A 15,312-nucleotide genomic window follows, 5' to 3' on the forward strand; every position below is an offset into this window, starting at 1 on the left:
CTGCATGCTTGTTTCAGGTGAGCGACTCAGACACTGCAGACCAGAAAAAGCAGCAGGACTGCCAGGAAATAAATATAGCAGCCTCCATAGGTCTGTCACCTTGGGTTCCTTTTAAAATCAGTATAGTGGACTTGTTTAATAGCCTGTAGTGTGTTTATATGCCTGCTTAAAGCAGCATTAGTTATCAATGTTGTGTTGCTTGTCTGTAAATCTTAACAGGTTTCTATGGATTACATGAAGGAGATCTTGACAAAGTTTTCCGACTTCCAACTACTACATACATTGGGGGTGATGAAGCTTCCCTGTCATTACGAGAGATCATTAGGAGATTGGAGGTAAGTGTTATCCTTTAAAGGGAGGATTCAGTTCTGACAAAGAAAGTACCATATATTAAACACTCAGACAAGGTGGTTCATTAAAGCACAACTGACATGAGGCAAAGCTACCTAAGATAAACACAATGCATGTGAGGCCTGGTGGATTTTCCGCCTTCTGATCAGTTCCTATGCCCCAGTGTCCTCCACAGCCTTCACCTTATGTAGCGCGTCCGGCATAGGCTGGGTCCACACTTGGCACGGTTGCAGGACTGAGCCTGTCCGTGATCCTGGCGGTCCGTGATGCTGCTAAACCTGAACGCAAATGGAGCCATGCTGCCCTTTTGCAGCAAACGTTTTTGATCCGTTTTCGTGTTTGTTTGTTTTTTTCCCTCTCCCCAGAAACGGATGGCTGCAATAGGTGTCCCCCAGGTAGCCTGAGGGGGTAGCAGCCAGTACGGGGGGTAGCGGGCACAGCAACGGGGTGGGGGACCCTCACCTGGGTCCCCCGTCCCCACTTCCCCTCCAGCTATGTGCCACAAAAGTATATGAGCGAGCGGGGAAGCAATTACCTTATACTTTCTCTGCTCGCCGTGACTTCATGCAATGCCGTCCTCTATGAGATGATTGTTCACATTGTCTCAGCACTCGGTTACACCCAGGCCTTTAAGTGTGTAAGGTAAAGGAACTGCATGAAGACAGAGATACCACCGAAAACAGAGATACCACCAAATTTACAACGGGGAACACTGAATAAATAATTTTTAAAGTAATATTGTATTATTTTCAGTACAGCTTCATAAATCAAGTTTTTGGACAGGAAGAGGCAGGCTTGCTGTGATGTTACCGCCTATCACTCTCCAATTCCATCCTCTTCTTCACCCCATTCACTCCCCATTAAGAGCAGAGAATGGGAGGGTGATAGGAGGGAGCAAGCCTGCCTTTTTCCTTTTGAAAAAAAATTCAAGTCAAATTTTTGTAGATGTGATTACAGGGCCCAGGGGGAATGGGGAAAGGGCAACACACATACAAATGTTTATAAAACGTTTATACCACTATAGTTTATTACTTATATCTTAGGCCCAGTGCACACCAAAACCGCTAGCAGATCCGCAATATGCTAGCGGTTTTAGGAGCTGATTTCAGAGCGATTCTAGGTATGTTTAGAGAGGTTTTCTAAACATGCCTAGCGGTTTAGGGTGCGTTTTTGTGTAGCAGATTACACATATTGTTACAGTAAAAGCTGTTACTGAACAGCTTCTGTAACAAAAACGCCTGGCAAACTGCTCTGAAGTAGCGTTTTTCAGAGCGGTTTGCCTTTTTTACCTATACTTTACATTGAGGACAAAACGCTTCAGAAAACCTCAAACCGCCGGTGTGCACCATCCCATTGCAATACATTAGCCAAGCGTTTTTACAGGCGGATGCGGCCGGCGGATCGCTCCAAAAACCGCTCGGTGTGCACTAGGCCTTAGTTAGCTGATAAAATTGTCAAATGACCCTTTGTCTTTTACTATAAACTCTTATTCTTTCTTAAAGAATTCTTATTGCCAACATATTGGACTGGAGTTCATGTTCATCAATGATGTAGAACAGTGCCAGTGGATCAGGCAAAAGTTTGAGACTCCTGGTATCATGAAATTTAGCAATGATGAGAAAAGAACACTGCTAGCAAGACTTGTGCGTTCTACAAGGTAGAGATTATTAATTATTATAGTCATATTTATTTCTAATGTAGCTTAGATAGTGCCCAACATATTAATTCCTGTATAAACCCAATGTTAAGTTTGGGTTTATACCCAAACTTAACAGTAAATTGCACTATAAATTACTTTTTTCCTATGTTGCTGTCAGTTAAAAGTAGGAAGTTAAAATCTGACAACTATGATAGGTTTTGGACTAGTATATATCCTCATGGGAAATTTTCAGGCCTTTCTTTATTTGCAAAAGCACTAACTGAACAGCAGTTAGCCAGTCTAACTGCCAAAACAATGTGCTACAAGTAGGGAGGCTAACTGGCATTTTTGTAAAGATCTTTTTCATGGAGTGATTTTGTAAAGCATAAACAAAGAAAATACTGAGAATCCCCCTGAGGAGATGGACCAGTCAGATTCTTACTACCTACTGTAAGGGCCCGTTTCCACTAGTGCCACGTGCGGCTGGGAGACGCGTGGCAGCACTTCCTCATCTGCAGGAACGCTAACAAATCCCATAAGCCGCGCCATGCACGGCTATGGGATTCGCAGACTCCCGCACGGAAACTGATGGCAATGTCGGCTAAGGTAAGCGATTCGGCTGGTGGCGCCATTGTTTCCTATGGCAGAGTTTCCCTGCACGATTTGCCTGCGGGGAAACTCTGCGGATTCCGTCCGGTTTCTGCGCTAGTGGAAACAGGCTCTAAGTGATTGTGACATAGAAAAATGTAATTCATAGCACATTTTAGCCTGTGGAAAATGTAAATGTTAAATGTATGTATTTTAAATGTTAAAACATTTCATGATGGCGGTTCTTTAATAGAGACTGTAGCTGGACAGGGAGGGACTTTAGCAATTTGTGCATATAGAGTTGGTCCAATATACAAGCAAAAATGACAGGAGGATATAACAGAACACTCTGAAAGTAATCATGTGTAGTTAGTTGTACTGGTAAAACAGAATGTTGGAATTTAACCACTTCACCCCAAACGCGTTTTTACCCTAACGGACAAGAGCGATTTTCACCTTTCAGAGCTCATACCTTTCATTTGCCAATAACTTAATCACTACTAATCACAATGAAATGATCTATATCTTGTTTTTTCACCACCAATTGAACTTTTTGGGGTTGATATCTGTTTTCAGTAATTACTTTATTTTCTATGCATTTTAAAGGAAAGGAAGGAAAGGAAGGAAGGACAAGGAAAAAGTGAAAAAATACACTATTTCTCCAATTTCATCCCCTATAGTTGTAATACAAACACTGCTACTGTGCATAAAACCCACACATTTTATCTGCCTATTTGTCACAAGATTTTAGTAATGTCCCTAGTACAAAATATGGTGACAATAAAGTATTTGGAAATAAAGGTGTATTTTTTCTCTGTCCCCCCCCCCCCCCCCACTATTTTCACGCGCACGGGAATGCACATGCACGCGTGGGGGTGTGCACACGCACACAGCGGCCGCAGCACTGTCTGACTTATAAAAACGCCCTGGAGCCATTAAGAAGCTCTAGCAGGACATTTTTATAAGTCAGCTTGTCATTTAGTGGTTAAGGATTATATTCCTGAATTCTCGGCCCTCAGTTACTTTAGAGCAGGGCTTTTCAACCTTTTCACTAATTGTACCACTTTTATCGCCTGAAAAATGTCAGGTACCACCACTGTGCCTGTGCAGTAGATCTGACCCGATCAGGTTCGAATGTTTCCGCCGGAGCCCAAGCGGAGAGCCCCTACTGTGCATCCGCTAACGTCAACAAGGAGATCTTCGGGGGCCCAAGCGCTGGAGCCCCTTTACTGAGGAGGAAGGGCGAAGCCTATTTAAGATCCAGAGGGAAGTACCACACAGGGGCACTTTTTTCTTACAAGTACACTTTAAGAAAGGGAGGGTGGAGGCATATGGGAGGGGAATTGCAGGAGGCATTGGTGGGAAAAAAGGACTAAAATTAGATTGCTAGCCTACAGATAGCAAATATAGGTAGCCTTTCCAGTTCCTCAATCCCTTCCCTGCTTCAGTATAGGTAGTCTCCCCCACCACCAAATACCTGGGCAGTGACTCACCCCAAAGTTCAGTTCCCCCTTACTAACTCCTTGCGGTGCTGCCCTGCAGAATAGTTCAGACCTCAGATCAGTAGGAACCCGGTCACAGTGTAGAGATAACCGGGCAAATGGTGCAGTAATGGTATGTATACTTCAAATACAGGAAGTAAGCAGTGATGTCACTTCCTGTATTTGAAGTATACTCGCCATCACTGTGCACCATTCACCTGGCTGTCTCCTCATTGCTGATCTGAGGTTTGAATTATGTTGCAGGGCAGCACAGTGAGGAGAGAGCACGGGGTAGTCAAACTTTGTGGAGACAGGACGGGACCAGGACAAGCAGCAGGCAGGCAATTAAGTGGCAGTCAAACTTTAAGTGTACCACCTGGCCAACAGCAAAGTACGACTGGTGGTACGCGTACCACAGGTTGAAAAGCCCTGCTTTAGAGAACTGCTTTAAATAAAAAGACTTTATATGCAGAGTGACCTTTCTAGAGAAGCACAATACTGAAGGGTTAGGAACATTTGTTTATATTTCACAAAGGGCACAACTTATCTGCCCTGGGCCCAGACATTCAGTCCAAGGAGGTATAAACAATTTCTAGCCAAACAGAAAACATTGTCAGCAAAAACAGAAAACATTCAGCCAGGACATATTACCTCATTTGGGGGTATTAGGAAGGAAGAGCCTTATTTGGCTCTGGCCAATTGCGCAGGTGCGAATAGCTGTCTTAACGTCACATATCGCATGCTCTTATCAGCCAATTGCAGGCCTAGAATGCGATGTTTGACTGGTTCGCCCCTGCCGGTTGATGTCAAAGTTAACTCTTTGGTGGCTGCTATATAACGAGCCACCTGTAGGCTCCTGAGTTTCACTTGTAACTTCTTCTTACTTCCTTAATCTTTCTGTCATACGCCTAGGAATCAAATCTCAGCTGTTGTGAAACATTCCTTCTTTCACCTAAGGAATATTGCAAGGATTAAACACCTAATTCCTTCAGAGGATCTTCCAACCCTAGTTCATGCCTTCGTCACATCAAGGTTAGACTACTGCAACGTCCTCTACACAGGCCTGCATAAGAAAGACTTACGCCGCCTGCAATTAGTACAGAATGCCGCCGCAAGGCTGTTAACGAGCCAACCCCGCCATTGCCACATAACACCAACCCTGAGCTCACTCCACTGGCTACCGTTAAAATGGAGAATTCTGTTTAAGATTGGCTTACTAACATTCAAATCCTTGCACAATCTGGGCCCTGGATACCTGAAGGACTTGTTGCAACTGCATCACACCCCCTACAATCTTAGATCAAAAGGACGCAACACCATGGTCACCCCCAGAGTCCACCTCAAAACCTTTGGAGACAGAGCCTTTTGTCATGCTGCCCCTACACTTTGGAACTCCCTGCCACACCCAATCAGGACAGCCCCATCCCTGGAAGCATTTAAGTCTAAACTGAAAAACTACCTTTTCAGTCTGGCATTCATGAACATCTGACTATCTCCTCTGTAACACAACCCAGCCTGAAACCCTGTATTAATCTGAGACACAGCTATGCGCTTTGAGTCCTATGGGAGAAAAGCGCTTTACAAATGTTATTGTATTGTATTATTGTATTGTATATGCTATTGTATCTGTCTTAGTGCAACGTAGCATAGATGTTCTTAAAGGGAAGATCCGCGCTAAAAAAAACAAAAAAAACCTCCACTTACCTGGGGCTTCTTCCAGCCCCTGCCAGTCGATCTGTGCCCTCGCCGCAGCTCCTCTCACTCCCGGTGTCCTGCGCTAAGGAAGCCGACCTCGCCAGGTCCGCTTCCGGGTCGGCTTCATGTGCGCTCTACGGCGCGGGTCACGTGGTGTATGCGACGTCATCGGGACTCTACTGCACAGGCGCAGAACTACTGCGCCTGCGCAGTAGAGACCAGATGACGTCACGTGACCCACGCCGTGGAGCGCACATGAAGCCGACTTCTTCAGCGCAGGACACCGGGAGTGAGCGGAGCTGCGGCGAAGGCACAGATCGACTGGCAGGGGCTGGAAGAAGCCCCAGGTAAGTGGAGTTTGTTTTTTTCAGCGCGGATCTTCCCTTTAAGAGAAACTTAAGTTATTCACAAGGACTAGCTCAAGCACCATGAAACTCTTAAGATAACTTACTACAGATTGATTGCTTTGCTAAGATAACTGAGGCACCCATCTGTATGACTTTATTTGCCAAATAAATTCCTTAGAGCAGTGGTCCTCAAACTAAGGCGCGCGGACCGAATGTGGCCCCCTGAGGCTTTTTTACCGGCCCCCCATGCACAAAATGTATTACTTATACTGTAGATGCGGTCAGCTCCATCTTTAAATATTGGTGGTTCACATATAGAATAGCAGTGCTGGCACCACCCATCCACATGGCAGCCAGAAAGCAGTTAATCAAATTAAATTCCAATTGGACTGCAGGTTGTCACCTGGGTATACTTTACTGTCTGGCCCGCAAAGGCTTCTACATCATTTTATGTATACTCCGGCCCCCCCAGCAGTCTGAAGTATGTTGACCCGGCCCTCGCCCCAAAACGTTTGGGGACCCCTGCCTTAAAGCTTTAAGGTGTCTGGCGATATCTGCGGGTTGCGAGTGTGTCTTATCACTGGGCGCAGCTATTCTGCTATTCTAAGCTGCTGGTGCCAAAAAAGGTGTATGATGTTGCCCCTAGCAAATACCTAATTACTTTTTAACACAGAGCAATCTCCTGGACCTGGCAAAAGGCTGTACTGGCTGTTATGTGGAGGCTGCTATCCTAAGATTCCCACTTCAATTAGTTATTTTAAAATAACATCACAAAGAATAGTGAAACTCCAAAAATTTCCATCGCCACAAATCTTCCAGTATGTGTTACTGCTTGCCTGATCTTGGAATTCCCAGGAGGAATTTATCCAGCATGTTCTGTTCTATAGTGTTTACATATACAATATAAAAAAGAAGTACTGTGACTTATTTATTTCACTGATGGCTCCTACGGTACAATACTTCACTGCTACATATGCAAAATGTGATTCATGTTTTTAGTTTTCCATTGATACATTGTTTCTTTATCTACGTTTTAAAGATTTGAAGACTTTCTAGCTCGCAAGTGGTCATCAGAGAAAAGGTTTGGTCTGGAAGGCTGTGAAGTAATGATCCCAGCTTTAAAAATGATCATTGATAAGTCCAGTGAGATGGGGCTTGAGTATGTAATTCTGGGAATGCCTCACAGGTAGGGTTATACATAAACTCCTACACCATGTTAATAGGAAAAACACATTTAACGGCTCATAAATGTTACATTTGTACGAGCATGTGTATTGATTTTTAGGATGACTTGAAATAACTATTGACCTACTTACACACGAGTTGTGAGGTAGTTTTTGATTTATAACACAAATTCTAGAGAGAAAGGAGTTTAACTATGGGATGATGATAACCAATAATGTAATGAGGGTTATGCGGAACTATGTGCATATATGTAAGTTTCACCTTTTGATTTCTTTTTTGCTTTGTGTTTTCTTACATAGATAAGGAAGGTTAGTTTTACTTATATGCAGTGGAAGCTGTATGTGCAGTATAATAAATATAAAATGTACCTTAAATAATTTAAACCTGAAAAAATAATTGGAACCCATCATTGTTCATTCGGTATTTAACAAAAATTAGACTATGTTAGAAAATAAAAACAACAAAAGCAGCATGGATAAATATACCTACGTTTTTTTTGTTTATTTTTGCACAGTTGTTGCACAGTTGTTAGGATTGCTGCACCCTGTTTAATTTGGTAGTATGTGTTTTCCTTGAGCTCCAGTCCTTTACCAGTCTGGGAATATGAAGGTTCTGCATAGTGTCTTAGCTGTTTCAAGCATTGCACTCTTTTGGGCAGTGATTATTCTGTTATTCCTAGGATCTGTTGGAGACACTTCTTCAGCTCAGGTGTCACTGCCCAAAGTGCTCCTAATACTACTGTGACCAATTCAGCCTTTACTTTCCACATCTTCTCTAGTTCATCTTTTAGGCTCTATTATTTCTCCAGTTTCTCATAAACAGTCTTCCTGATGTTGCCATTACTTGGCACTGCTACATTTACCACCATTGATGTCTTTTGGGTCTTGTCTACAGCCACAGTGTCTGGTCGACTAACAAGTTCCTGCCTGGCCATCTGGGTATGAAAGCCCCACATGGTTTTATATCTGTTATTCTTCATGAGCTTCTGTGGAACATCCCACCTGTAGCCCATATACTGGTGCACATGGTCCTGTACACGATGCTAGCTATTTGGTTGTACCATTTAGTATATGTCCTTCCAGCTTGCATGTAACGCCCTACCAAGTATTGGAATGCCCTTCCAAATCACTGGATTCAGGTTTTTGAGTCCCTTCCATGGCCACAGGTATGTAAAATGAAGTACCTAGACATGTAGACTGGTTTTACAAATGTTTGTGGAAAAAAAACAGTTGCTCTAAGGAGCTTAGTGTAATCCAACATGTTTCAGTGTCCATTCATTTAATATTCTTGCTACTAAATACTCCACGATAAACTGTTAGTGGTGTTATAACAAAGTAGAGACAGTTGGAAACAGCAATTCAGCCACAAAGTGGTAGGTCACATAAAATTAAAAAGTGAGGACAGCACATACTAAGGCGCATAGAAGTTGCCAACTTTCAGGAGAGTCAATATCTACAGACCTTCAAACTTTGTATGGCCCACAGATTAGCTCAAGATCATTCCTTCTAGAATATTTCAATCTTCATGGAAGAGTTTTCTATGGTTGAGCAGCTGCATCTAAGCCTTACATCACCAAGTGCAATGCAGAGCATCAAATGCAGTGGTTTAAAGCACACTGCCACTGAACACTAGAGTAGTGAAAACATGTTATCTGGAATAATGAATCACGCTTCTTTGATGTATGAGTCTTGGCTTGGAGGATGCCAGGAGAAGACATGGATAAACGTGTTTGGTGCAGAGGAACCTAACTGGTTTGTACAGAGCCCTGTCTGCAAACAAATAGAGCACGTACTGTATAAAATGAATTGGAGTGGAGACTGCATTTAAAGCAAACCTGAACTGAAATTAAATGTCCGAGTCAGTGATTTGTTTGTGGAGTAGCAGAGATATATAGAACTTTTCTAGCGACCCATACTGTAAATGTCATTGTACGGGGTTACATTTTTACTGTGAACTGTGCACAGCAGCCATATCAGTTTAAACTAAAACCTGATTCATTTAGCTTCTAGCAAAAATAATTATCTTTGAAATCTGACACCACTCTTTTGCTATCAGCAATGTTTGTACAGACAGATTTGTCTTTTTAGGAGAGCCTAGGCTGAATTTGAGTGCTGTTAAGGTATGTACACAAGTCTGATATTTCTGAACGACTTGTCGTTCAAATAGGTCGTTTTGAATGATGGTTTTGCATGTGTATGAATGATCGTTAGACTGATAGCAACAGTTTTGACTGATCCACTTGGCGGATACGTGGACTAAACTGTCATTCAAGCGACAGTTTGGTCCGTACATGTGTACAAACGACTTGTTGTTTGAAAGTCTATTACTTTGACACTAATAGACATTCAAACAAGTCATTTGATCACACATTTGATCTGGTCCATTGTTCTATCCAGCAAAAATCTATTAACCCTTCGCACTCTTGCATGCAAATGTTCAAACAAATGCATCACAGATTCACTCATCCAGGCACAACTGTTATCCCTACAGCTAAGTTAAAAGCCGGGGTTTTAGTTAACAGAAGAATGCATTCTTATGCTTAGTCACCTATACTGCGCAGAAGTACCCAGGTAAACATAGGTGTCCTAACTCTGGCCCTGTAACATGCATAGTGCAGACATGCAAACACATTCATTGCATCAAACCTATCAATGGATTAGGAGCACACATCCTGACGTCCTCTCCTGGGACAGACAGTGCATCTTACCAATCGCACAAGGGAGCTAATGTTATGTGTCCATGCACACCATGCACATGCACCAGCATAAGCTGTGTGCATGCTGAAAAACACAGACAGGGGAAGGAGGGAGTGCACTGAATTAGACCCTAGCCACAGGGGTCAGTAACAAGAAAAAAATACATATATCCAGGCACATCGCCTCTAGTTAAGACATTAAATAAGTTATTAAGGAAAGGGAGGCGCTGAAGGGTGTGTGGCTAGAAAACAGTAAAAATCGATCAACCCTTCGCACTGTTCAAACAATTGCATTCACAGATTCACTCATCCAACACATCCTGACGTCCTCTCCTGGGACAGACAGTGCATCTTACCAATCGCACAAGGGAGCTAACGTTATGTGTCCATGTGCACCATGCACATACACCAGCATAAGCTGTGTGCATGCTGACAAACACATACAGGGGAAGGAGGGAGTGCACTGAATTAGACCCTAGCCACAGGGGTCCTTAATAATGGTGCACATGGACACATAACGTTAGCTCCCTTGTGCGATTGGTAAGATGCACTGTCTGTCCCAGGAGAGGATGTCAGGATGTGTGCTCCTAATCCATTGATAGGTTTGATGCAATGAATGTGTTTGCATGTCTGCACTATGCATGTTACAGGGCCAGAGTTAGGACACCTATGTTTACCTGGGTACTTCTGCGCAGTATAGGTGACGAAGCATAAGAATGCATTCTTCTGTGAATTAAAACCCCGGCTTTTAACTTAGCTGTAGGGATAACAGTTGTGCCTGGATGAGTGAATCTAGGAATGCATTTGTTTGAACATTTGCATGCGAGAGTGCGAAGGGTTAATAGATTTTTGCTGTTTTCTAGTCACACCCCTTCAGCACTTCCCTTTCCTTAATAACTTATATAATGTCCTAACTAGAGGCGATGTGCCTGGATATATGTATTTTTTTCATTGTTCTATCCAGTCCCTTGACCATTCAAACGACATGTAAATTAGAGGTAATTAGCATTTCAAACGTTTTGTCGCCTGTGAGTACAAGAAGTCTGAATGACTTTTTGTATGAATGACAAGTCTTTCAAACGTCCGGTTTGAATGACAATCAGGCATAAAATCAGACGTGTGTATGCACCTTAAAGGTGTACACACACACACACACACACACACACACACACACACACACACACACACACACACACACTGCCAAGGGCGGGTCCTTCAGACCCTCCCGCTGGGCGGACGTTTAGCCAACAGTAGCATGTGTGCATGCTGAGCGGATCGTTCAGAAGCAGCCTTATCAGTCTGCCGACAGCGTGTACTCACGTGCTACTGTCGGCTGAACTTCCACCCATCAATTGCGGCGGTAGTGCGTGTGTACGCACCTTTAGACTATTTCATTTGCATACATAAAGCACTGGGTTTTTATTAACTCTTGCAATAGAAAAAATAAAAAGTGAACACGGGCAATTCTTTCTGAGGAAACTGTTGTTAGCTGTGGCCTTTTTTGACCATTATCCAGTTGGAATACCAATAACATTCATTTTACTCCAGTATGTCTTGATAGTCTAGAGCAGTGTTTCTCAACATTTTCTTGGTGTGTACCCCTTTTAAATCCCTGTACTCACCAAGTACCCCCTAACATAGTAAACATTATCACAAGTACCCCTTGACAAATATATATTTAGTCGTAGTACATTACAATTGGCTCTAAACAATTTCTAAGCATTTTCTGTTGCTTTTAACTAGCTAAATCACTAATTTGGTGTTCTTTAAATAAGCTTTATCATATTCTAAAACTCTGAATTTGTTTTTCTTGGTTAAGTATATCAAGCCCGAGTACCCCCTGGAACCATCAGAAGTACCCCCTGGGGTACGCGTACCACACGTTGAGAACCTAGGGTCTAGAGAAATAATTGTTTCCCTAATAGACTCTAGGCACCTCATGCTAGATGCAGTGAAACTCTCAAGACTATCAAGACATAACTGAGCCTACTCTGTTTCATATTTTTCTGTGCTTTAAAAGCTTTATTTTTGGTCTCTGGGTATAGAGCTGATGTGGCATATGAAAAAGCTTCAGTTTATCTCATCTGTCCAGTGGATATTCTCCCAGAAGCATTGTGGCTAGTCAATATGCATTTTAACAGATTGCAGTCTGGCTCTATTGTGTTTTTCTTGCAATAATGAAGTCTTTCTGCATCATTTTCTATTAAGTTCACACTAACTCAAAAAGCATCAAATGCTGCTGTCAGATAAAGAGGGGTGCTAATTCCAGCAGAGCCCTGTCTTTTTGCCTGATTGCATTACGTGTTGTTTGTGAGTCGAAGGGGTTAATATTTATAGATGCTGCAGTCAGACAATTATGGACCTTGGAGTTCAGCTTTTGTTGCTCTTGCCCTTTTGTCTACCATTCTCACTATCCTGCCTATTCTGGAGTTGATTTTTCCCTCTTGCAGTTGCTTCCATGGAGGTTGACTACAGTCCCATAGGACATAACTTCTCAGTAATAATTACAGTTGCCATAGGAACATGCAGCTGTTTGCATATGGTCATAGCCTTTGCCTTTAAAGTGCTCATCTATAATTTCCTTTCTAATCTTCCCCAACAACTCTCTCCTTGGCTTGCTCCAGTCTGTGTTCAATGTGGAACACATGGTGAAACTAAACAGCAGAGTGATGCTTTTCTTCTTTAAAAAAAAAAAAAAAAAAAGCTTAATGACTAATTGCATGATTGGAGACACGTGTATTAATTGAAGGAAACCACTTTTTTGAAAACCGTTAAATAATGATCTTTTTTAGGGATACTTACAAACATGTCTGGGCCATGTTAGAATATCTTTGTAGGATAAGCAATACTTTGTCTCTTTTCACACTTGCTTTACTTTATTCAGAACATATCTATAGCTTTCAGGTACTCATAGAACAACTGATTTTCATTTAGGCATGACCCACACTTTTGTTCACGGAAAATGATTGTGGTTTTCCACGGACAATTTTTCAGGTATATTGCACATTTCAGTGTGAATGTTACCTACCATCAGCAGCTGACACCTGATGGCTTTCTATAGGAATCGCACCCTGTGTGTGATATTATGCAGGAGGGACGCACAAATGTACACTCACAAATGTTTTCTTTTGTAGTTATTTCTTTCTACTTTAATTTTAAGTATATTTAAATCAGTATTGAAGCAACCGTGAAAAAATAGTTAGGTACTCAAGTAGAAGAAAGACTCTGGATCCCATATAGCCTTCCTGGTCTTCTCTGCATCCCCTCGTTTAACCGCTGCCCCCCCCCCCCCCCTTTGTTGAAAATCATTGACCAGTCAAATATGCCTTTGTGAATCCTCATGAAGGCTTCAGAAGTACTTACATCCCCAAGTACTTTTAAAAACAAGCGGGTCTGTACTGTGCACATGCGGGTTTGGACACGTCCATGCGCAGTATAGACACATCCTCAAGTGCTTCTGCAGCCTTCTGAGGAGTCCCAAAGGCATGAAATTTCAGCGGGAGATAGCGGTGGACCAAGGGCATGGAGAGTTGACTGGGAAGGCTCTATGAGTTCTAGAGCCTTCCCTCTACAGAGGTAAATGACGAGTCCCTTCAAATTTGGTTTAATGTTACAAATATAGAAATAAATATCAGTGATGTTGCGTAGTAAAAGTCACCTCTGAAATCTGTGTTATGCTTTGTAATATGTTGGATGTCTCTTATGAAAATATTTAAAGTAAATACTTGAACCAGAAGACTCACTTGTTTAACAAATAGTTGTTGCTGTTGCTTGGTGGCTATTATGACCACAGACAGGTTTGTGTGTTTAATGCTAAAACTAAGAAATGCTCTTCGTATATCCATCTCCAGATTTTTTTAGTTTTGCTTTTGAGACCACATTTATACTGGATATGCTTTTACCACATGTATAATTTGTTAGCATATACATGAATATGGTGCTTTACATCCTATCGTGAGTTGCATTTATCATGTGCTATTTTACAGGGGAAGACTTAATGTCTTGGCAAACGTGATCCGTAAAGATTTGGAGCAGATCTTTTGCCAGTTTGACCCTAAGCTGGAGGCTTCAGATGAGGTAACAGTCTTCTTTGTGACAGAGGAAATATTTATTTGTAGCATCACAAGAAATTAATCTTTGTACTCTTCCTTCTGTAAATGAATTACTGTTTTCATAGCACTTAAACTTACAGTCTTTAATCTAGACATGAAGGTTCAGCGGTGCAAAGTAAAATAATAAAAACATTTGTAATGTGGCAGAAATCTCCACACCTAAAAGTTGTAAATAGAGTTTAAAAGGACTACTTTAAACATGACTTTTAACTTAATCGTTATTATAATTATTGATTAATACTCGGTCCACACTTGCCCGGTTCCAGATCGAATCCATGTCAAACGGAACGTTTTTTTCTGAAAAACTGATCTGTGTGCCATGGATCTAATTTGGATAGGGCACGGTCCGTGTCGATCTCATCGGCTGCTCACGTTGTCTTGCCGCCACTGCTCATCCCGCCGCTTGTCCCACAGCTCGGTCCCTTCCACAGCTTAGAGGCAGGGCCGGCGCTACCATAGAGGCAAAGGGGGCAATTGCCCCAGGGCCCAAGAGCTTGTAGGGGCCCCCAGTGGCTACAAGAGGAAAAGATTTTTCAAATCGACCTTATAGTTTTTGAGAAAATCGATTTTAAAGTTTCAAAGGAAAAAAAAAACACATTTAAAAACCTGCCGACTTTAATGGTTAATAGCAAATCCACCTTAAATGCTAGAAACCCTAAATTTGCAGGATATGTTAAGGAGATCATTGGGAATAAGAGGAAAAACAATTTTTCAAAAAGACCTTATAGTTTTTGAGAAAATCAATTTTAAAATTTTGAAGGAAAAAAGTATACTTTTAAATGCGGTAAATGTCACTTTTAGTAGCAAACCTAACGGTAGTGCAATGTTTCATGCATCAATAGAAAGAGCAATACATTTCCTGACAGGGTTTCCAGGGGGTCTATACGCAGCCGCAACGCTTTGGCGGGTTTATTTTGCCCTGGGGGCCCATTGTTGCTTAAACCGGCCCTGCTTGGAGGTCAGCAAAAGCACTGCTCTCCATAGGCTGCAACAGGTCAATTCTGCCTAGCAGCAGGGATAATTTTTATTGGTCCAACATGAACCAATGAGCATTCTTTCTGTTGCTGAGGATTCCCATTGGTCTGTTGCAGCCCCATGGAGCATCCCCATGCCTCTGTCGGCCTCCGGGCTCTTCAGAATAGACTGAGCCGTGGTGATGGATGGCAGGGCGCTCGAGTACGACATCACGGTGGTGACGGGGATGAGGCTGAAACGTGCA

General features: G+C 42.4%; 1 protein-coding gene across 3 annotated transcripts in view; it reads left to right on the forward strand.

The window, feature by feature from the left end:
- OGDHL (oxoglutarate dehydrogenase L) overlaps nucleotides 1-15,312 on the forward strand; it is a 203,194-nt gene that overhangs the window by 80,809 nt on the left and 107,073 nt on the right. For all 3 annotated transcript variants that reach the window (XM_068258827.1, XM_068258826.1, XM_068258828.1), the window contains 4 exons: nucleotides 220-335; nucleotides 1,854-2,008; nucleotides 7,141-7,287; nucleotides 13,968-14,058. In XM_068258827.1, coding sequence (XP_068114928.1) covers nucleotides 220-335; nucleotides 1,854-2,008; nucleotides 7,141-7,287; nucleotides 13,968-14,058 — 509 coding nt within the window. The remainder of the gene's footprint in view (nucleotides 1-219; nucleotides 336-1,853; nucleotides 2,009-7,140; nucleotides 7,288-13,967; nucleotides 14,059-15,312) is intronic.

This window comes from Hyperolius riggenbachi, chromosome 10, assembly GCF_040937935.1.
Source record: "Hyperolius riggenbachi isolate aHypRig1 chromosome 10, aHypRig1.pri, whole genome shotgun sequence".
Classification (NCBI taxonomy): domain Eukaryota; kingdom Metazoa; phylum Chordata; class Amphibia; order Anura; family Hyperoliidae; genus Hyperolius; species Hyperolius riggenbachi.